General features: G+C 39.1%; 1 protein-coding gene across 2 annotated transcripts in view; it reads left to right on the forward strand.

The window, feature by feature from the left end:
* The window catches only part of wizb (WIZ zinc finger b), an 86,862-nt gene that overhangs the window by 45,598 nt on the left and 15,335 nt on the right, over window positions 1–25,929 (forward strand). For both annotated transcript variants that reach the window (XM_062036944.1, XM_062036945.1), the window contains exons 6-8: window positions 2,986–3,519; window positions 7,099–7,310; window positions 19,684–19,996. In XM_062036944.1, coding sequence (XP_061892928.1) covers window positions 2,986–3,519; window positions 7,099–7,310; window positions 19,684–19,996 — 1,059 coding nt within the window. The remainder of the gene's footprint in view (window positions 1–2,985; window positions 3,520–7,098; window positions 7,311–19,683; window positions 19,997–25,929) is intronic.

The raw sequence follows: 25,929 nt of genomic DNA on the forward strand, positions 1-25,929 counted from the left end.
ATCAAACAAAGCACCAATATGATTCAGTTTAAGAGACTATTCAAACTACAAGTGTTCACAAAGTACACAGAACAAAAATTATGATGAACATCTTGAATCTTTTTTTTTTTTTTGAGATAAAGATTATTTATGTATTTAATATTTGTTTACTTACTATGGTATATTATTTATTTATTATGTATTTATTCACTGTTCTGTTACAGAGAACAAGGAAATGGGATAAAATTGCTATGGTATGAAAAGAGGTAGTATTAAATAAGCTGAGCTTCTTCCTACTCCTTTTCGGACGTGCTGTAAGGAAACAACTGGAAATATGTGATGCATTACATTGTATCGTATGCATGTTCCACATAAACTGAACTCTGCAGTCCTGAGGCTCTCTGGCAAGCTGTTCCAAGGTGGGGGCCATAGTGACTAAATGACACCTCACCGTGGGTCATTGTTCTGGTATTTGGTAAAGCCAGAGGACCTCAGGATCCGTGAGGGTTGATACGGTGAAAGCTTTTCAGATAGATAAAAAGGAGCAAGGCCAATAAGACATTTAAAAATGAATAATAGAACTTGAAAATCGACCCTGGAGCGGACGGGGAGCCAATACAGCGACTTTAAAACTGGTGTAATGTGCTCCCTCTGGTCCTCGTCAACCCGCGTGCAGCTGAGTTTTGTAATAATTGTAGACTTCCAATATTGTTCTTGGGAAGACCAGAAAGTAGGGCATTACAATAGTGTTTTTAACCACTCTGCCGTGGCACACTAATGTGCCGTGTGATATTGTCTGGCGTGCCGTGAGAAATAATGTAATTTCACCTTAAAATATTTTTTAGCAAACCAATAATTATAATCCGCAAATAATGTGCCGTTGTAGGCTGTGCTGTGTATAGCTCGGCACATTAACCATTTTATACTTTGCCGTATCAGTAGGTGGCAGCAGGTCGCCCGTTGATTTGGAGATGTCGTGCCACTAAGAAAAGACATTGAAACATAGGGATGGCTGTGCAAAACGAAACTTAAAGTTAAAGTACCAATGATTGTCAAACACACACTGGTTGTGGTGAAATTGGTCCTCTGCATTTGACCCATCCCCTTGTTCACCCCCTGGGAGGTGAGGTGAGCAGTGAGCAGCAGCGGTGGCCGCGCCCGGGAATCATTTTGGTGATTTAACCCCCAATTCCAACCCTTGAGGCTGAGTGCCAAGCATGGAGGTAATGGGTACCATTTTTATAGTCTTTGGTATGACTCGGCCGAGGATTGAACTCACGACCTACCGATCTCAGGGCGGACACTCTAACCATATGGCCACTGAGTAGGTTTAATATGTTTAGTAGAACTGGCTTCAAAAACTGAATCCTGGACGACAGCAAAAACTTACAGCGTGTCGAGCAGAGAGAGTCCACAAAGTACGTACGTAGATGACATGACAATCAGCAAGTCTTGGTTGCTAACACAAAGCAGGTGCGGGGAATAGCGCTCAAAGGAAGGCGTGAAGCTGCTACACGAAAACACCAACAAAACAGGAAGAGCCACCAAAATAAGAGCACAAGACAGAAACTAAAACACTACACACAGGAAAACACCAAAAAAACTCAAATAAAACAGGCCATGACACTACTTTGAGACAATAGATATTGTGATGCATGGATGATTATGCTTTAAATTCATATCGAACAGCTGGTGGTGTGCCTTCGGATTTTTTCAATGAAAATAAATGTGTCTTGGCTAAACGACAAATAAAAGCATGCTCCATGTTGGCCTGAGACGTTACAGCCTTATTCCAAAATGGAAAACATTCATTTTTGTCCTCAAAATTCTACACACAATACCCTATTAGGACAACATTAAGTTTTTTTTTTTGTTTATTTTGCAAATGTATAAATTTTTTTTTTTTAAATCACATATAAATATTCACAGCCTTAGCTCAATACTTTTTTGATGGACCTTTCGCTGCAATTACAGCCTCAATTCTTTTTTAATATGATGCCACAAGCTTGGCACACCTATCTTTGGGCAGTTTCGCCCATTCCTCTTTGCATCACCTCTCAAGCTTTATCAGGTTGGATAAGAAGAGTCGGTTTTCATCCTAGATGTCTCTGTACATCAATATCTGTATCAGACTGATATGCTCACACCTTTAGATCAAACTTGTTCAAGACTTGGTGGTGCGACAGAATCATTATGTGTGTGCTGTGTTGATATTATCGTAGCACTTTACATACCGTATTTTTCGGAGTATAAGTCGCTTCGGAGTATAAGTCGCACCGGCCGAAAATGCATAATAAAGTAGAAAAAAAACATATATAAGTCGCACTGGATTATAAGTCGCATTTTTTGGGGAAATTTATTTGATAAAACCCAACACCAAGAATAGACATTTGAAAGGCAATTTAAAATAAATAAAGAATAGTGAACAACAGGCTGAATAAGTGTACGTTATATGAGGCATAAATAACCAACTGAGAACGTGCCTGGTATGTTAACGTAACATATTATGGTAAGAATCATTCAAATAACTATAACATATAGAACATGCTATACGTTTACCAAACAATCTGTCACTCCTAATCGCTAAATCCCATGAAATCTTATACATCTAGTCTCTTACGTGAATGTAGAAAATGGATGGATGGATGAGCTAAATAATATTATTTGATATTTTACGGTAATGTGTTAATAATTTCACATATAAGTCGCTCCTGAGTATAAGTCGCACCCCCGGCCAAACTACGAAAAAAAACTGCGACTTATAGTCCGAAAAATACGGTACATAAATATCAAAACTGCTGAATGTCGGATTTTTGTCTTTAATCTTTAAAAAAAATGAACACTGGCATTGTTAATCAAGGCAAGGGAAAAAAATTTATTTCGAACCAATTAAGTGAAATTGAATAAATCCCTGATGATGTGCTGTGACACAGTGGTTGGGAATCATGCTTTATACTGTCTTTGTATACTACGTTCATGACTATCTTTTTTTTGGTTCCACCCTAGCCATGTCTCGTGAAGTAGAGCCTACACGAGATATCCGCTGTGAGTTCTGCGGAGAGTACTTTGAGAACCGTAAAGGCCTCTCCAGCCACGCCCGGTCTCACCTGCGCCAGATGGGCATCACAGAGTGGACTGTCAACGGGTCGCCCATTGACACGCTACGGGAGATCATCCACAAGCGAGGCTTGACTGTCTGCCCTCAGGGGGTGAAGAAGGAGCGTGCCAAAAGTCCCTCTTGGGGGAACCCGCCCAGAAGTTCCGAGGGTTTGTGCGTTTCTCCCTATCAGTCCAAGTTTCGTAAGTCCCCTCTCAGCATACTGTCATCAGGGTCCAGGTTTCCTAAGCACGGCCTGGGCTCTCTGGGCTCCTCCAGTATTCCCTCCTCGCCGAAGATCGTCAGGATATCCCCACTAAACAAACAGCCGGATGAAGCCCAGTCTGCGGAAAGTGCCCAGCATCAGCGCAAGACTTTCTCACCTCTATCGCCCGACTTCCCGATGAAAAAAAAAACCTCCATAGACAAACACATCCGCAAGGGTAAGAGAGAAACCAGTTTCCTCTTTTTTTTATTATTGCTTAAATCAGGGGTGTCCAAACTTAAAAAACTTAAAAAAATGTGGCCGGTTGGCCGAAAAGCATGCAAAAATATATACAGATATATACACTGTATATATATACAGTATATATATATATATATATATATATATATATATATATATATATATATATATATATATATATATATACTATATTTATATGGCCCAATCCAAACAACCTTCCCTTGTCATGGTGCAGAAAAAAACCCAACCAGCACAAACATTTAACAAACATGGTCACACATAACACAACCTGCTCATTGAAGTTTGTGGATATTATTAAAAAAAGTCCAATCAACATAAAAAAATTATTCTAAATTATATATGTGCACAAATTATATATGTGTATGTATATAAATATATATTATATATATATATATATATATATATATATGTGTATATATATGTGTATATATATACATATATATGTATATATATATATATATGTGTATATATATGTGTATATATATGTGTATATATATACATATATATGTATATATATATATATATATATATATATGTGTATATATATGTGTATATATATACATATATATGTATATATATATATACATGTGTATATATGTATATATATACATGTGTATATATACTGTATATATATATATATATATATATATATATACATATATGTACGCATACATATATACGCATACATATATATATACATGTATATATATATATATATATATATATATATAATATACATGTATATATATACGCATATATATATACATATATATGTATATATATATATCAGAATCAGAATAGTTTTATTGCCATTGTTTGAGAACGGGTTCACAAACTAGGAATTTTTCTTGGTGCAAACGTGCGACATAAAACACATATAACACATATTTGGTAATAAAAAGAGCTGTGACTGAGCTATCAGATAGACTTAGGAGGGATTCAAGGAATTCAAGGAGCTGCTGTTAGGAGTTATTGTTCATTTGCCTGATGGCCGAGGGGAAAAAACTGTTCAGGTGGCGGGAGGTGTTGGTCTGGATGGAGCGTAGTCTCCTGCCTGAGGGGAGAGGGGAGAATAGTGTGTGTCCAGGGTGAGAAGAGTCAGCTGTGATCCGACCCACACGCCTCCTGGTCCTGGAAGAGAACAAGTCCTGGAGGGATGGAAGCTTGCAGCCAATCACCTTCTCAGCAGCACGTACGATGCGCTGCAGTCTATGCTTATCCTGGACTGTGGCGCCGGGGAACCACACTGTGATGGAGGAGGTCAGAATGGACTCTATGATGGCTGAGTAAAACTGCACCAGCATCTCGGTCGGCACCTTAAGTTTCCTCAGCTGCCGCAGGAAGTACATCCTCTGCTGGGCCTTCTTGATGAGGGAGCTGATGGTCAGCTCCCACTTGAGGTTCTGGGTGATGGTGGTGCCCAAGAAACGGAAGGAGTCCACAATGGGGACGGGGGGTGGGAGAGTCAATCAGGGTGAGGGGGGATGGTGGGGTTGTGACTTTCCTGAAGTCCATGATCATCTCCACTGTTTTCTGGGCCTTCAGCTCCAGGTTGTTGAGGCTGCACCAGGACGTCAGCCGGTCCACCTCTCTCCTGTAGGCGGACTCATCGCCATTCGAGATGAGCCCGATGAGGGTGGTGTCATCCGCAAACTTGAGCAGTTTTACGGATTGGTGACTGGAGGTGCAGCAGTTTGTATACAGGGAGAAGAGCCAGGGGGAGAGTACACAGCCCTGAGGAGTACCAGTGTTTGGGGTTCGACTGTCCGAGACAATCTTCCCCAGCCGTACGTGCTGTCTTCGGTCTGTCAGGAAGTCATTAATCCAACTGCAGAGGGAGTCGGGCACGCTGAGCTGGTAGAGCTTGTCTCGTAGCAGTCCAGGGAGGATGGTGTTGAAGGCAGAGCTGAAGTCCACAAACAGGATCCTAGCGTAGGTTCCTGGGGAGTCCAGATGCTCCAGGATGAAGTGGAGGGCCAGGTTCACTGCATCATCCACAGACCTGTTGGCTCTGTAGGCGAACTGCAGTGGATCCAGGAGGGGGGCGGTGATGTCCTTGAGGTGGGGCAGGACCAAGCGCTCAAAGGACTTCATGACCACAGAAGTCCTGTAGTCATTTAGTCCGGCCTGTAGTCATTTAGTCCTGTGATCCGTGCTTTCTTGGGGACAGGGACAATAGTAGAGGTCTTAAAGCAGGACGGCACGTGACATAGCTCCAGAGAGGTGTTAAAAATGTCAGTGAAGACAGGAGCCAGCTGGTCCGCACAGTGTCTGAGAGTGGAGGGGGAGACACCATCCGGCCCGGGGGCCTTCCGCGTATTCAGCTTCAAGAACTGCCGGCGTACATCCTCTTCTTTGATGGAGAGGGTCTTTACAGTCTTATGATGTTTTTGGAGTCTTGTGATGTCATTGGAGTCCTTTGAGTCCTTTATATATATATATATATATATATATATATATATATATATATATATATATATATATATATATATATATATATATATATATATATATATATATATATATATACATGTATATATACATGTATATATACATGTATATATACAGTGTGTGTGTGTGTGAACAATGTTTAACAATATACATACATATTGTTGAGCGTAAACAACACTCAACTATATATACTGTATACACCATGTTTACCGTACTCATCTATATATATATATATATATATATATATATATATATATATGTATATATAGTTGAGTGTACTCAGCACAATATACTGTGTATATATATATATATATATATATATATACATATATATATATATACATATAATTACATATATATCTACATATATATATATATATATATATATATATGTATGTATGTATGTATGTATGTATGTATGTATGTATGTATGTATGTATATATATATATATATATATATATATATATATATATATATATATATATATATGTGTATATATATGTGTATATATATATATATATATATGTGTATATATATGTGTATATATATATATATATATATCTGTATATATATGTGTATATATATATATATATATATATATATATATATATATATATATATATATATATATATATATATATATATATATATATATATATACACAGTTAAATAGCTTAATTTGGATAGTTTTTTTTGTGTTGATTGGACCTTTTGTATAATATCCACCAACTGCAATTAAGTTATTGTGTTATGTGTGACCATGTTTGTTAAATGTTTGTGCTGTTTTTTTTTTTTTTCCTGCACCATGACTCGGGAAGGTTGTGTGGATTGGGTCATATAAATAAAACTGTGCCATATTTTCCTTCAAAAGTATAATTAATGGTTGAGTTACCATCTTTTGCCACCAGATGGTGACACAATGGCAGCTACCATTCTCATTATTATTTGTATATGATATGAAAACACCGCTCCAGGCCATAGTGCTTATTGAACTCGTGCCATTTCGTGGGCCAAGATGAAGACGCCGGCGGGCCGTAGTTTGGACACCCCTGGCTTAAATGCTTCTGTCTTGTCTTTTCTAAGATCCCAGGTGTGAGCTGTGTGGCTTCTACTTCGAGAACCGTAAGGCCTTGGCGAGCCACGCGCGAGCCCACCTCAGGCAGTTCGGGGTGACTGAGTGGTGTGTGAACGGCTCCCCCATCGAGACCCTGGGCGCGTGGATTCGGAGCAGACCGCAGAAGGTGTTGGAAATGCACCGTAGCTACATGCAGGGCAACCGTCCCACCTCCAAAAGGGTGAGCAGACAGTCTGATTGATGTTTACCTCGCCAGGAGGATTTGTCTGTTCGTTTGTTAGTTTGTTACCGTATTTTCCAGACTTTAAGCCTCACCCACTTAATTTTAGAAGACATTTTTTTTCACATATTAGCCGCACTGGACTATAAGCCGCGGTTATATACGTTGTGAAATTTGTTATTTACACAGAAATATTTGTAAATGTTTATTTGCATACCTTAATTGTTTCCGAACAGTAAAACGGCTGATCAAACAAAACAGACCTCATTGATGTTTTTATTCATTCTTTATGAAATGCATACGATTTTCTACTTTTTTGATAAGGTTCAAGATATTTACCAGGATTTTTCTTCCTTGTACTTTGTAAACACTTTGAACAGTTTCTTAAAGTGGATCATTTTAGGACATTGTTGGATTTCTTTGCTTAATCCATTCCATTATTTAGCCGTTAGCAAAGAAAAATCCATAGATTAGCCCAGGAGTGTCCAAACTTTTTCCATTGATAATAAACTATATCCAATTGTATTTATAATCTGTAAATTATGTGAAAATATTGTCTGAACATCACAAAATGCCATAAATTTAGACGGTCATTTTGCATATTCTTCTCCGAACATCTTAGCCAGTTTCCGCAGATCGAGGTGGGATGACGTCAGGATGGGAACGCTTCTGCACTCTGACCATATTATTAGATCAGTCATACTGGAAATATGCAAACATTGGAAAGGAATGTGTTGTTTATGATTCACAATCCTTACGTAAGACAAGAACACATATGCTTGGCTTTTTTTATGCATTTGAAATCATAAATAGATAGCTAACAATTGAGTCAACAGATGAAGGGTCCTCTCATTAAACCCTCTAAAAACATCCAGAAAGCGGCAACAATACTCCATTTACATGTCATGACCTGAAAATTAACCAAATATGAGTGATATTGTTATTATAAGCGCTAACGCAGACAGACTATTTTAGTGACGCATTGATAGCAGTGAGCTAATGCTAGCTTACGCTGCTGTTGTTGACACACTATAAGACGGCGGCTGCTTCTGCTTGGTCTCAAACTTGCTAAAAGTAAATTCTAGATTATAATTCATGCATCTCTCACCTGCTTAGACAAATGTGGCCATGGACCACTCTCACGTCCCTGAGTTGGAGAAAAAGACACAAAAAGACGCTACTTGCTGCAACTTTTTTTAACCCTTCGTAAGGATTGTGATTGATTCTTCATTTAAACACAATTATGTGAGCGTCTCGTCGGTCGGCATCCCAGCGAGAGTGGAAATTTTACAGTAAGTGTTTGTTTTATTATGGTGTATTATGGTTAGTTTGTATGTTTAGCACCTAGCAATGCTGCTAATGCTATAGTGTCACAATAAAGCTACATCCGTTACGCACTCGGCTTCTAAAACATATTGCTCATCCTCAGGAGATTTTCTCATGAGGATTGAGGAAACCCCTCATGAAACAGGCCTGTAGAGATGAAATAGTCTTGTGATTTTTTCCCACACATACATATTACGCTCTACCACGGTATCGAGCACTATTTTTTGGATAATCTAATTAAGACATATATATATATGTATATATATATATATATATATATACATATATATATATGTATATATATATATATATATATATATATATATATATATATATATATATATATATATATATATATATATATATATGTATATATATATATATATATATATATATATATATATGTATATATATATATATATATATATATATATATATATGTATATACACTGTCGTTCAAAAGTTTGGGGTCACCCAAACAATTTTGCGGAATAGCCTTAATTTCTAAGAACAAGAATAGACTGTCGAGTTTCAGATGAAAGTTCTCTTTTTCTGGCCATTTTGAGCGTTTAATTGACCCCACAAATGTGATGCTCCAGAAACTCAATCTGCTCAAAGGAAGGTCAGTTTTGTAGCTTCTGTAACGAGCTAAACTGTTTTCAGATGTGTGAACATGATTGCACAAGGGTTTTCTAAATAAATAAATGATAAATGGGTTATACTTGTATAGCGCTTTTCTACCTTCAAGGTACTCAAAGCGCTTTGACAGTATTTCCACATTCACCCATTCACACACACATTCACACACTGATGGCGGGAGCTGCAATGCAAGGCGCTAACCAGCAGCCATCAGAGGCAAAGGGTGAAGTGTCTTGCCCAAGGACACAACGGACGTGACTAGGAAGGTAGAAGGTGGGAATTGAACCCCAGTAACCAACAACACTCCGATTGCTGGCACAGCCACTCTACCAACTTCGCCACGCCGCCCCCATTTAGCCTTCTGAGCCAATGAGCAAACACATTGTACCATTAGAACACTGGAGTGATAGTTGCTGGAAATGGGCCTCTATACACCTATGTAGATATTGCACCAAAAACCAGACATTTGCAGCTAGAATAGTCATTTACCACATTAGCAATGTATAGAGTGTATTTCTTTAAAGTTAAGTCGAGTTTAAAGTTATCTTCATTGAAAAGTACAGTGCTTTTCCTTCAAAAATAAGGACATTTCAATGTGACCCCAAACTTTTGAACGGTAGTATATATATATATATATATATATATATATATATATATATATATATATATATATATATATATATTATATATATATATATATATATATATATATATATATATATATATATATATATATATATATTATATATATATATATATATATACGCAGCACGGTTGAAGAGGGGTTAGTGCGTCTGCCTCACAATACGAAGGTCCGGGGTTCGACCCTGCGCTCGGGATCTTGCTGTGTGGCGTTTGCATGTTCTTCCCGTGACAGCGTGGGTTCCCTCCGGGTACTCCGGCTTCCTCCCACCTCCAAAGACATGCACCTGGGGATAGGTTGATTGGCAACACTAAATTGGCCCTAGTGTGTGAATGTGAGTGTGAATGTTGTCTGTCTGTCTGTGTTGGCCCTGTGATGAGGTGGCGACTTGTCCAGGGTGTACCCCGCCTTTCGCCCGAATGCAGCTTAGATAGGCTCCAGCACCCCCGTGACCCCGAACGGGACAAGCGGTAGAAAATGGATGGATGGATGGATGGATATATATATATATATAGATATATAGATATATGAATACAGTCGTGGTCAAAAGTTTACATACACTTGTGAAGGGCATAATGCCATTGCTGTCTTGAGTTTCAAATAATTTCTGCAAGTTTTATTTTTTTGTGATAGAGTGATTGGAGCACCTGCTTGTTTGTCACAAAAACATTCATGAAGTTTGGTTCTTTTATGAATTTATTATGGGTCTACTGAAAATGTGACCCAATCTGCTGGGTCAAAAGTGTACATACAGCAACATACATTATTCATTTTGGTGATGTAGAAAAGTGACAATCAAATCAAATTAGCTTCATGGCATGGCCTCTTAACTTCATGTGAGTGATTATGATTGACGACACCTGTTGACTTTTCTGAGCCCATTTAAATAGGGCTCATGTGATGCAGTCATTAGACTCGGTTACAAACGCGACAATGGGAAAGTCAAAGGAACTCAGCACAGATCTGAAAAAACTAATCATTGACTTAAACAAGTCAGGAAAGTCACTTGGAGCCATTTCAAAGCAGCTTAAAGGCCTACTGAAATGACATTTTCTTATTTAAACAGGGATAGCAGGTCCATTCTATGTGTCATACTTGATCATTTCGTGATATTGCCATATTTTTGCTGAAATTATTTAGTAGAGAACATCGACGATAAATTTCGCAACTTTTGGTCACTGATAAAAAAGCCTTGCCTATACCGGAAGTAGCGTGACGTCACAGGTTGTGGAGCGCCTCACATCTGCACATTGTTTACAATCATTCCCACCAGCAGCGAGAGCGATTCGGACCAAGAAAGCGACGATTACCCCATTAATTTGAGCGAGGATGAAAGATTCGTGGATGAGGAAAGTGAGAGTGAAGGATTAGAGTGCAGTGCAGGACGTATCTTTTTTCGCTCTGACTGTATCTTAGGTACAAGGGCTCATTGGATTCCACACTTTCTCCCTTTTCTATTGTGGATCACGGATTTGTATTTTAAACCACAATACTATATCCTCTGAAAATGAGAGTCGAGAACGCGAAATAGACATTAACAGTGACTTTTATCTCCACGACAATACATCGGCGAAAGACTTTAGCTTTGGAGCTAACGTGATAGCATCGTGCTTAACTGCGGATAGAAACAGAAGAAACATGCCCCTGACTGGAAGGATAGACCGAAGATCAACAATACTACTATTACTTCTACTCTCAGGAGACACTGAACTAAACCCTGGACCTGTAACCACACTGTTAATGCTGTCCCGCCTGGCGAAGCCTAGCAATGCTGTTGCTAACGACGCCATTGGAGCTAACTTAGCTACGGACCTCGACAGAGCTATGCTAAAAACATTAGCTGTCCACCTACACCAGCCAGCCCTCATCTGCTCATCACCACCCGTGCTCACCTGCGTTCCAGCGATCGACGGCGCAACGGAGGACTTCACCACGATCATCAGTGCGGTCGGCGGCCTGGAGACGAAGGAAGTCAACCCAGACACCGGTGAGGACAGCGGCGCGGCGGCGCGTGACATGCACATAGCGGCACGCACGTACGGGCAAGCGAGCAAATGTTTGGAAGCCAAAGCTGTCCTCACGGTAACGCGTCTGCTATCCAACTCAAAGTCCTACTGGTTGTGTTGCTGTAGCCACCCGCTAATACACCGATCCCATCTACAGCTTTCTTCTTTGCTGTCTTCATTGTTCATTAAACAAATTGCAAAACATTCACCAACACAGATGTCCAGAATACTGTGGAATTTTGAGATGAAAACAGACGACTTAGGCTGGCCACCGTGCTGTTCCAAAATGTCTGCTACAATCCGTGACGTCACGCGCAAACGTCATCATACTGAGACGTTTTCAGCCGGATATTTCCCGGGAAATTTAAAATTGCACTTTATAAGTTAACCCGGCCGTATTGGCATGTGTTGCAATGTTAAGATTTCATCATTGATATATAAACTATCAGACTGCGTGGTCGGGAGTAGTGTGGGTTTCAGTAGGCCTTTAAGGTCCCAAGAGCAACTGTGCAGACAATTGTTCGTAAGTATAAAGTGCATGGCACAGTTTTGTCACCGCCACGATCAGGAGGAAAACGCAAGCTATCACCTGCTGCTAAGAGAAAATTGGTCAGGATGATCAAGAGTCAACTGAGAACCACCAAAAGCAGGTCTGCAATGAATTGGAAGCTGCTGGAACACAGGTGTCAGTGTCCACAGTCAAGCGTGTTTTGCATCGCCATGGACTGAGAGGCTACCATGCAAGAAGGAAGCACTTGCACCAGAAGTGACACCTTAAGGCTTGTCTAAAGTTTGCTGCTGATCACATGGACAAAGATAAGACTTTCTGGAGGAAAGTCTGTGGTCAGATGAAACAAAAATTGAGCTGTTTGGCCACAATGCCCAGCAATATGTTTGGAGGAGAAAAGGTGAGACCTTTAAACACAGGAACACGCAATTCCTACGTCAAGCATGGTGGTGGTAGTATTATGCTCTGGGCCTGTTTTGCTGCCAATGGAACGGGCTTTACAGAGAGTAAATGGGACAATAACAAAGGAGGATTACCTCAAAATTCTTCAGGACAACCTAAAATCATCAGCCCGGAGGTTAGGTCTTGGGCGCAGTTGGGTGTTCCAACAGGACAATGACCCCAAACACTTGTCAAAAGTGGTAAAGGAATGGCTAAATTAGGCTAGAATTAAGATTTTAGAATGGCCTTCCCAAAGTCCTGACTTAAACCCCATTGAGAACATGTGGACAATGCTGAAGAAACAAGTCCATGTCAGAAAACCAACAAATGTAGCTGAACTGCACCAATTTTGTCAAGAGGAGTGGTCAAAAATTCAACCAGAAGCTTGCCAGAAGCTTGTGGATGGCTACCAAAAGCGCCTTATTGCAGTGAAACTTGCCAAGGGACATGTAACTAAATATTAACATTGCTGTATGTATACTTTTGACACAGCAGATTTGGTCATATTTTCAGTAGACCTATAATAAATTCATAAAATAACCAAACTTCATGAATGTTTGTTGTGACCAACAAGTATGTGCTCCAATTACTCTATCACAAAAAATAAGAGTTGTATAAATGATTGGAAACTCAAGACAGCCATGACATTATGTTCTTTACAAGTGTATGTTATCTTTTGACCACGACTGTATATTCATAAAGCTTTTGGAAATGAAAAACTAAAAATCACTCTAAAAAAATGTTTTTTTGCCGAATAAGATCTGAAATATTTTCATCCAGACACCAAATATATTTCATGTATATTCATAAAGCTATTGAAAATGCAGACATTTAAAATATTAACTTTTGACCACGACTGTATATATATGCAACATTTTACTTTTATCTGAGCAATGGTCTGGTAGCGTAATGGTCTATGCATCCACCGGCACGCCATTCCACATGGCGTGAATTGGAATTTTGGCAGCGTCCTTTCACGAATATTATACAAACATGACCTTTTAATAAGGTAACGCGTCCTGTAATGTATGTAGTTTATTTTAAACAGTGACTACAAACCAACAGCTAGATGATGGAGAGGTTATATCAAGAAAATAAATAATCGCTCAAAATAAAATATTAACTAAATCTCAACTCCAAGTTACATTATAGTGTCATCGTCCTCTTTAAAGGGGAACTGCACTTTGTTTTGGAATTTTGCCTATCGTTCACAATCATTATGAGAGACAAGAAGACAAAAGGTTGTTTTTTTTTGGCTTTCTAACATAAAAATCGGCTTGTTCTAGGTATCTAGCAATGCAGCTCATGAGAGCAATTAATTCTACCTCTTAATCACTTTAAAAATGCATTCAAAAACCGTCAACACTTCATTTACGTTCTGTAACCTGTATAATAACCAAGCTGTAGTGACATTGTTATTGTAAGAGAGAACACTGAGGAACTCTTTTTTTTTTAGCGTACTAACACATCTGCATGCTTCGTTATTAGCCGTAGAAGCTAACTACGGAAAAAGATAAGCTAGCTTCTACGTCAACACGAAACGCGTTTGAGTTTGTAATGCACAACACTGCGATAGAACACCAATCTGTACTGAGTGAAAAACATGAACAATCATATTACAGTATCTGTAAAGTATTATTTCATGTTTTGTTTGTACACAGCTAGCCAGACGGTGTATGTACTGTAGTTGTAATAACACCCGTGACGTGCTGCATGTATCATGATCGATGGACAGTTGTCTGTTTGTTACAGCTGGCCGGGGAAATTTTTCTGGTTTACTTGGGGTAGCACTCCATTTATGTCAAAATAGCTTGGCTTCAAATTCCACATTTTGCAGCTTCGAGTCATTTTCACCTCACTCTGTCTGCTCCAACGTCTCACTCTTCCTTCGTGCTCGCTTCTAGAAGCAGCAGTTCATCCTCAGTATATTCAGCTTAAAAAAGATAAGGTTGCAAATCCTCATTTGTCCAAAAATAGTCATCTTCGTTGTTTTTACCGAATCTGCCACAAACAAGCACTTTCTATCTGGAAGTAGGAACACACATTGCCGGACACTGCTATGGAAACGTCAATAAATGCGCCGAAGAATTAGTTCCGGCATTGATTAAAATGACCAAAAACTGTAAATATTGTACATATTGTTATGAAAGTGTCTGTTACTATATTATATACTGTATATACTTGCAGTGTGTATACTGTACATATTACATATTGTTATGAAGGTGTATGTTACTACATTATATATATACTTGCAGTGTGTATACTGTACATATTACATATTGTTATGAAGGTGTATGTTACTACATTATATATATACTTGCAGTGTGTATATTGTACATAATACATATTGTTATGAAGGTGTCTGTTACTACATTAAATATATACTTGCAGTGTGTATATTGTACATATTACATATTGTTATGAAGGTGTATGTTACTACATTATATATTTATACTTGCAGTGTGTATATTGTACATATTGCATATTGTTATGAAGGTGTCTGTTACTACATTATATATATATACTTGCAGTGTGTATATTGTACATATTGCATATTGTTATGAAGGTGTCTGTTACTACATTATATATATATACTTGCAGTGTGTATATTGTACATATTACCTATTGTTATGAAGGTGTATGTTACTACATTATATATATACTTGCAGTGTGTATATTGTTAATATCACATATTGTTATGAAGGTGTCTGTTACTACATTATATATTTATACTTGCAGTGTGTATATTGTACATATTACATATTGTTATGAAGGTGTCTGTTACTACATTATATATATACTTGCAGTGTGTATATTGTACATATTACATATTGTTATGAAGGTGTCTGTTACTACGTTATATTAATACTTGCAGTGTGTATATTGTACATATTACATATTGTTATGAAGGTGTCTGTTACTACATTATATATATACTTGCAGTGTGTACATAAAACAATGATGCAGGGTTTTGAAGTTGTTTTAGAGGGTTTTGAAGGCTACACCGGTGACCCCTATTACCCGCATCTTTCAAGCGTCTTTTATCATTTTTTTTAAAAAAACAAACAAAAAAAGACATGTGTGGTCTTGTCTCTCATAATGATTGTGAACATTAGGCAAAATTCCATAAGCCATTTTCCCAAAGTGACAGAAAAACATTACACAACCTGTCCTATCATACATATAACACTAAATATAATAAATATGGAATATAAAGACAATATAATATACATCCATAAACCTGGATGCATATGCAAAAGTGCAATATATTTATCTGTACAGTAATCTATTTATATCTGCACCTTATTGCTTTTTTATCCTGCACTACCATGAGCTAATGCAACAAAATTTCGTTCTTATCTGTACTGTAAAGTTCAAATTTGAATGACAATAGAAAGGAAGTCTAAGTCTAAATTCAAAGCTCCATGCTTTAGGATGCATTATTTTTTATGTCAGCATTCCTCTTAGGAGAAGATTCACTCTATACTTGGTGGTGGTAAGTTATTACAGTAGCTACAGCTGCCCCCCTGGGGTAGACTGAAGCTTTTATGGGTGCCTTCCCCCCCGTCCCCATGTGCCACCCCTGGAAAAAAAAAAGGCTGGACACGCCACCGCGGGTCAGCATTACAGACGGTCGCTAACAGCACGTCGTCGTGGGAGATGCAGCCTGGCGGAGGTCTCTTTTGTGCTTGTTGGTGGAATCGGCGCCACCCAGCCAAGTGCTTTTATCTGCGAGCTGAGCTGCCAGGCTTTGTTTCATTCATCACGTTGCGACTTTTGGGCGGGAGGGGGTGCAGACGAACATATGCAGGCTGTGACCAAACTGAGCTGCTAAGATCATAACCCACTGGGCTGCTCTTCTAACCCACTCGACTGGCTCTCTGTGCCTGTGAACAGGCGCCACACGCTCCAACGTGCTGGTGGCCTGACAGACATTGTGTGTCTTGGAACACCTCAGACGCCTTGTCTGGCGGCTTCACAGATCCACTGACTTTACATCCCACTGCGCAGACAGAAGTGAGCTATTGACTCGATAGTTGCCATAGCAACCAGAGTGCCTTGCAGCTTATGTTTCATCTTCACATAAATCATGGCGCGCTGTTGATTGAAGAAAACTGTTTTTTTTTTTTTTTTTTCTTCCCTCCTGAATTTCTGGTGCATTTGCGTCAATGTCACACCTTTTGTTTGAGCTGTGATGTGACACACAATAGAACAGATTACCTGTCAGAGGCTTTCTGCTTCAAATACTGTCGCACTCCTGCAGTATTGACAACATGCAAGACACAGGCAACTGTGCACATACATCCTTTTCAAGCGTTTAGTTTATATATATTATATTTATATATTATTTATTATATTATATTATATTATTTTTATTATTTATTATATTATTTATATATTAATATATTATATATATATATATATATATATTTATGTTGTCGACTCAATGCCCGATCCAGAATCCTGAACAGAGGACACATTCTTTTTTCCACATTTCATGGGGAAAAAAATAGCCTGTCCACTGCAGAGGTTCTCAAGACGTTATTACTAAAAATGTGTATCATCTGATTTTCTTGAAAAACGACATTGTTAATGCCGTTTGATGTCGATCACAAACGCTGATCCCCTCTTTATTTATTTTTAGTCTTCCTGCTGATAAGCGTTTCGCAACTCATTAGTGCGGAGCCGCTCCCCCGAGCTAATAATAATCACCTCCGTTGCGGCAGATAAACTGCATTTCTTCGTCTCTTAAGTAGGGTTATCACTGGAGGACGAGGGGCCAGGAGCCGGCATGTCAATAGTTCAGCTAACCGCGAAGCTCGCTTTAACAACACCCAAAAATAAGTGCTTTGTAAAGTCGAAGAAGTGTAGATGGAAGCATGTTATATCAGATAGTGAGCAGCTATTAACAGGAAATTAGAGCAGTATAGAGCAGGGGTTCTCCAACTTTTTAGCATGATTTTAGCTGTGTAATAAAAGGGAATAAGAAACTAGTTTAAATATTGTGTTGATATTATTTTACTGTCAAAAGCACGCACCATAAAAAAAACTTAGTTGATACATGTGACCGGTATGAGTATTGGTATCGGCCGATACCACTCATGGCTGATCAGAATCGGCAACATAAACTCCTCTACTAAAAAGCTTAAAGGGGAACTGCACTTTATTTTAAATTTTGCCTATCTTTCACAATCATTATGAGAGAAAAAAACGCACTTCTTTTTTACGATTTTAAAGATGATAAACACTTAGAAGATGCAGTAAATGGAAGTTACCGTTGTAGCCTTCAAAGCCTCTAAAACAACTTCAAAACCCTCCATCACACATTTTAAATACACACTGCAAGTATATTTATAATGTAGTAACAGACACCTTCATAACAATATGTAATATGTACAATATACACACTGCAAGTATATATATAATGTAGTAACTGACACCTTCATAACAATATGTAATATGTACAATATACACACTGCAAGTATATTTATAATGTAGTAACAGACACCTTCATAACAATATGTAATATGTACAATATACACACTGCAAATATATATATATATATATATATATATATATATATATATATATATATATATATATATACAATGTAGTAACAGACACCTTCATAACCATATGTAATATGTTTTAGATACACACTGCAAGTATATACAGTATATAATGTAGTAACAGACACTTTCATAACCATATGTAATATGTTTTAGATACACACTGCAAGGATATACAGTATATATTGTAGTAACAGACACCTTCACAACAATACACCTACATAACAATAACCTGCTCAGTGGCCCTGAGATCGGTAGGTCGTGAGTTCAAACCCCGGCCTAATAATGGGACCCATTACCTCCCTGCTTGGCACTCAGAATCAAAGGTTGGCATTGGGGGTTAAATCACCAAAATGTTTCCCGAGCATGGCCACCGCTGCTGCTCACTGCTCCCCTCACCTCCCAGCGGGTGATCAAGGGTGATGGGTCAAATGCAGATGAATAATTTCACAACTACTGTGTGTGTGTGACAATCATTGGTACTTTAACGTTTAACTTTAATATGTAATATGTTTTATATACACACTGCAAGTATATATATATGTAGTAACAGACACCTTCATAACAATATGTAATATGTACAATATACAGACCGCAAGTATATATATATATATATATATATATATATATATATATATATATATATATATATATATATATATATATATATATATATATATATATATATATAAAACGTAGTAACAGACACTTTCATAACAAGATGTAATATGTTTTATATACACACTGCAAGTATATATAATGTAGTAACAGGCACCTTCATAACAATATGTAATATGTACAATATACACACTGCAAGTATATATATAATGTAGTAACAGACACTTTCATAACAATATGTAATATATACAATATACACACTGCAACTCCTTTCTGAGCTGCCACCTTATCATGGCGGAGGAGTTTGCATGTCTCAATGATCCTAGGAGCTATGTTGTCCGGGGGCTTCCATGCCCCCTGGTAGGGTCTCCCAAGACAAACAGGTCCTAGGTGAGGGATCACACAAAGAGCAGGTCTAAAACCTTTATGAAGAAGAAACAACGAGGACTCAGATTTCCCACGCCTGTACTGTCCCAAATCCGACTTCGGTAACTGAACTGTGCTACATTACTTTAAGGAAAGGTGGCGCTTTCTTTCTTTGGGTTGCCTCGTGTGAATTGATTTGTTCCTAGTTTCTTCCAAGGTTGCTGAAGGTATAATTAAGCGTCTACATGTGTTGCAGAAGAGCAGCTCACCTCTCCCTGCGTCGACGGATCCAGATCATCGCTTCCCCATCTCGCCGCAGAAGGCCTCCTCATCGTCGTCCACGTCCTCCCCCCAGTGGTCTTCTGCTTTGGCGGTCAACCTGGTGCGGCCGCTGAGCCGCGAGCTCGGCCAGGGTTCTTCAGAGACCACAGAAGAGGAAGCGGGCCCCGGCCTCAGGGCCACTCACGCCGGGCCCGTCAGCAGCAGTCCCAGCCCCTCGCGGCTCGGCACTGGCCTCCCACTTCAAGCACAGGTGGCTCGCAGCGAGCTCAACGTTCGTCTGCCCAGAGGTACGTCAAGTTTCACTATATCGCAGATTTGATTCTTATATACTTGTTAGTATGACAATTAGGGATGGATACCCAACGATTCACGCAAAATCTATGTTTCGGTACCTGTGTACGCCCGGCTGTTGACCGTATCTTTGCACATCGACACTTGGCAATCACTCAAGAGGCACTGGTAATTTTTTAATTTTCAATGCCAACAAAGAAATGGACTCAAAAAAACGCTCAACATAAGTAAGGAAGGCTCAACCTTTTCAAAAATGCACTAGCTTGATGCTGATATATGTTGGCTCTGCTATTGACGTGCTACTGATTAGCATTAGCCATACTTGCCAACCCTCCCGTTTTTAGCGGGAGACTCCCGGTATTCAGCGCCTCTCCCGATAACCTCCCGGCAGAAATTTTCTCCCGACAAACTCCCGGTATTCAGCCGGAGCTGGAGGCCACGCCCCCTCCAGCTCAATGCGGACCTGAGTGGGGACAGCCTGTTCTCACGTCCGCTTTCCCACAATATAAACAGCTTGCCTGCCCAATGACTTCATAACTGTAGAATGATCGAGGGCGAGTTCTTGGTTTCTTATGTGGGTTTATTGTTAGGCAGTTTCATTAACGTCCTCCCAGCGCGGTAACAACACACAACAACAGCAGTCACGTTTAGTCTACCGTAAAGCAGTTCTTCTGCCGTAAACAGCAATGTTGTGACACTCTTAAACAGGACAATACTGCCATCTACTGGATAGCCTACAGAACACTGAAATTCAAGTATTTCTTTTATTTATATGTATAATAAAATAAATATATATATATATAGCTAGAATTCACTGAAAGTCAAGTATTTCATACATATATATATATATATATATATATATATATATATATATATATATATATATATATATATATATATATATATATATATATATATGAAATACTTGAGTTGGTGAATTCTAGCTTAAATATATTCCCCTCTTAACCACGCCCCCAACCACGCCCCCCCCCCCCCCCCCCCCCCCAACACCCCACCTCCCGGTATCGGAGGTCTCAAGGTTGGCAAGTATGGCATTAGCGATTTTACATGGCGATTTCAGCACCTCCAGGTTTGTTAATGAAAACTGAAACTAAGATGCGCCATACTATCAAACAGCCGGTGCGTGAGAAGTACAATACTTACAGCATAAACACTTTTTAGAGCGCAACAAAAACAAAACAACATACCATAAACCAGGGGTGTCCAAACTTTTTGACTTTCTGCTGGGTCAAAAGTATACATACAGCAATGTTAATATTTGGTTACATGTCCCTTGGCAAGTTTCACTGCAATAAGGCGCTTTTGGTAGCCATCCACAAGCTTCTGGCTGAATTTTTGACCACTCCTCTTGATAAAATTGGTGCAGTTCAGCTAAATTTGTTGGTTTTCTGACATGTACTTGTTTCTTCAGCATTGTCCACACGTTTAAGTCAGGACTTTGGGAAGGCCATTCTAAAACCTTAATTCTTGCCTGATTTAGCCATTCCTTTACCACTTTTGACGTGTGTTTGGGGTCATTGTCCCGGCTGGAACACCCAACTGCGCCCAAGACCCAACCTCCGGGCTGATGATTTTAGGTTGTCCTGAAGAATTTGGAGGTAATCCTCCTTTTTCATTGTCCCATTTACTCTCTGTAAAGCACCAGTTCCATTGGCAGCAAAACAGGCCCAGAGCATAATACTACCACCACCATGCTTGACGGTAGGTGTGGTGTTCCTGGGATTAAAGGCCTCACCTTTTCTCCTCCAAACATATTGCTGGGTATTGTGGCCAAACAGCTAAATTTTTGTTTCATCTGACATCACATGGACAAAGATAAGGACCTTCTGGAGGAAAGTTCTGTGTGGAGTTTGCATGTTATCCCCGTGACTGTGTGGGTTCCCACCGGGTACTCCGGCTTCCTCCCACCTCCAAAGACATGCACCTGGGGATAGGTTGATTGGCAACACTAAATTGGCCCTAGTGTGTGAATGTGAGTATGAATGTTGTCTATCTGTGTTGGCCTTGTGATGAGTTGGCGACTTGTCCAGGGTCTACCCCGCCTTCCGCCCGAATGCAGCTGAGATAGGCTCCAGCACTCCTGCGACCCCGAAAGGGACAAGCGGTAGAAAATGGATGGATGGATGTAATTCTTATAATGAAGACAACACATGATGTAAGTGTCTATATTAGCTAAATTAGCCTACTATCAAAATTACTTTAAAAGTCTTATGTAAGTGTTATAAAGAAGACAACACATGATGTAAGTGTCTATATTAGCCTACTATCAAAATTACTGTAAAAGTCTTCTTTAAGTGTTATAATGAAGGCAACACATGGTGTAAGTGTCTATATTAGCTATATTAGCCCTACTATCAAAATGACTTTAAAAGTCTTATATAAGTGTTATAATGAAGACAACACATGATGTGTCTATATTAGTTATATTAGCCTACTATCAAAATGACTTTAAAAGTCTTATATAAGTGTTATAATAAATGCAACATATGATGCAAGTGTCTATATTAGCCTACTATCAAAATGATTTTAAAAGTCTTATATAAGTGTTACAATGAAGACAACACATGATGTAAGTGTCTATATTAGATATATTAGCCTACTATCAAAATGACTATGAGTCGCAGGCTGACGCAAATCTTTTTTGACAGAAATTTTGAAATGTAATATTTATTCTACACATTTTTGCAACATTGGAAAACATTAGTAAAACTTCTCAGAGGGTGAGATAACTCATGGGCATTACTGTCTTAGAATGGCCAAATGTATAGATGTATTGTCCAAGTTAAAGGAAACGGCAGGCTGTCTTCTTCTAATGCAGTGTTTTTCAACCACTGTGCCGCGGCACACTAGTGTGCCGTGAGATACAGTCTGGTGTGCCGTGGGAGATTATCTAATTTCACCTTTTTGGGTTAAAAATATTTTTTGCAAACCAATAATTATAGTCTGCAAATTATGTGTTGTTGTTGAGTGTCGGTGCTGTCTAGAGCTGGGCAGAGCAACCGTGTAATACTCTTCCATATCAGTAGGTGGCAGCAGGTAGCTAATTGCTTTGTAGATGTCGGAAACAGCGGGAGGCAGTGTGAAGGTAAAAAGATGTCTAATTCTTAAACCAAAAATATACAAAATGTGAGTGCCCCTAAGAAAAGGCATTGAAGCTTAGGGAATGCTATGCAGAACGAAACTAAAACTGAACTGGCTACAAAGTAAACAAAAACAGAATGCTGGATGACAGCAAAGACTTACTGTGGAGCAAAGACGGCGTCCACAATGTACATCCGAACATGACATTACAATCAACAATGTTCCCACAATGAAGGATAAAAACAACTGAAATATTCTTGATTGCTAAAACAAAGTAGATGCGGGAAATATCTCTCAAAGGAAGACATGAAACTGCTACAGGAAAATACCAAAAAAAGGAAAAAAGCCACCAAAATAGGAGCGCAAGACAAGAGCTAAAACACTACACACAGGAAAACAGCAAAAAACTCAAAATAACTCACAGCGTGATGTGACACTTCATGACAGTACACCTACTTTGAGACAAGAGCTGTAGTGATGCATGGTTGGTTATGGTTTAAAGTCATATCTAATAATTGCGACAACGACTCTTTGCTGGTGGTGTGCCTCTGGATTTTTTCAACACAAAAAAATGTGACTTGGCTCAAAAAAGGTTAAAAAACACTATTCTAATGAATTTATTACAATCTTTGCAAGCTGGGTAATGTTTGCTGTGGTCTGGAACAAAATGGCACGCAAACAATTATCAGAAATGCAGCCAATATTACATACAGATAATGTGTCATGAGACATGCATATATAAATTAAATACACAGAGGACATAAGTAAAGGAATTTAAATGAGCTCAAATATACCTACAAACGAGGCATAATGATGCAATATGTACATAAATGTAAATAGCATGTTAGCATCGATTAGCTCGCAGTCATGCACTGACCAAATATGCCTGATTCGCACTCCACACAAGTCAATAACATCAATAAAAGCTGACCTTTGTTTGCACGGCATAAAACGTTTGGTGGACAAAATGAGACAAAGAAGGAGTGGCATAAAACACATCTTACTGTGGCAGCCTCGGAGAAAGTTTGTACATGTAAGCAAACTACTACCGCCGAAATTAGTAGGACAAAACGGCGCTCCCTAAATACTCTCATCGGTGAAGCATAAACACAAACATATTAAACAGTGGACTTTTTAACAATTAGGAAGGTTTGTGTCGTGTTTGTCCTCCTACAGCAGGGGTCGGCAACCTTTACCACTCAAAGAGCCATTTTGGCAAGTTTCACAAATTAAACAAAGTAATGGGAGCCACAAAAAAAAAATTTAAATTTAAAATGAAAAACACCACATACAAAGCTTAAATGCTTTGTGCTATGTTAACCAGGGGTCTCCGACACACGCACCGGCACGCACTTTAATGTGGAAATTTGATGTTAGTGCAGCCCGCGAGTTTTGAATGAATGGCGCTTGATAGCGTCATACTTGCCAACCCTCTCATTTTTCCCTAACAGTGTACCTGCTCGACCACACGTAGAATGCAATTTCAGCTTGCTCACGTAAGTGACAGCAAGGCGTACTAACTCAGCAGCCACACATCTTACACTGACGGTGCCAATACCCAGAATCCCATGCAGCCCTAACTCTTCCGCTCAACCAACGCACGGAGAGGGGGGGGGGGTTGATGTGTGGGGGGATTTGGTGGTAGCGGGGGTGTATAATGTAGACCGGAAGAGTTAGGGCTGCATGGGATTCTGGGTAATGGTTGTGTTGTGTTTATGTTGTGTTACGGTGGGATGTTCTCCAGAAATGTGTTTTTCATTCTTTTTTGGTGTGGGTTCACAGTGTGGCGCATATTTGTAACGTAACAATGTTAAAGTTGTTTGATACGGCTACCGTCAGTGTAAGCTGTGTGGCTGATGAGTAAGTATGCTTTGCTGTCTCCTGTGTGTGCAAGTAATAACAACATGCAACATGTGGCTGGACTGGCACGCTGTATGTAAATGCTATAGAGGACAATTACTGCAGTGCAATTAGGGCACGCCCTTTATTTAGTAATTATAGTGTAAATAGGATTATTTTTTCCCTGGGAGTAATCTATGAGAGACACTGAGATCCATAAGTCTCCTGGGAAAATCGGGGGGGTCGGCATGTATGTAGCTGAGCCGCATCAGAGTGGTCAAGGAGCCGCATGCGGCTCCGGAGCCGCGGGTTGCCGACCCCTGTCCTACAGAAACCAAATTAAGGCAAAAAATATATTTTTTTCACCATCTTTTTACATTTTCATACATTTTTAGAAGGGCGCAGAAGTTTTTGACCAAGAGTGCAACCAGGGTGGTAACTGAGTCCCTGACTGTTTGTGTGTTGTGTGTAGTCTGTTGTTGTTGTTGTTCTTTGCAACTTGTCTGGCAACCTTACGAGTACAGCGACACCTACGTACAATACAGTGACGTGCAGTCAGGGGAGGCAGGTGAGGCGGGGCCTCACGTGCCATCATGGAAAGAAAAAAAATGTAAAAAGAAGAAAAAAAATATGAAATTGTTATATGTATCCAGTGATTATACTATACAGTTATTTTCCATTTAACTTCACCAGTTTTAGATTTTTTTTTTTCAAAATCGCTGAATTTTCACATTTGCCGTTCAAATACTGAGAAGAGACTTGCTGTGATCAGCAGCCAGTTGAGGCACGTCACTGAGTTAAGCCTCACCATGGATTGCGGACTCGGCTAACTGCTGGCCTGCTGTGCAGTGAGACCGTATTGCTATATGAATTATATTATACATTTCCATAGTTTAGTTAGCTGAGGTATATAATGTACAGTGTATTTTGTCAACAACTGTATGTGTGTAACGTATTTCTTGTGCTGAGCAATCATAAAACTGCTGCG

This window comes from Entelurus aequoreus, linkage group LG25 (assembly GCF_033978785.1).
Source record: "Entelurus aequoreus isolate RoL-2023_Sb linkage group LG25, RoL_Eaeq_v1.1, whole genome shotgun sequence".
Lineage (NCBI taxonomy): Eukaryota > Metazoa > Chordata > Actinopteri > Syngnathiformes > Syngnathidae > Entelurus > Entelurus aequoreus.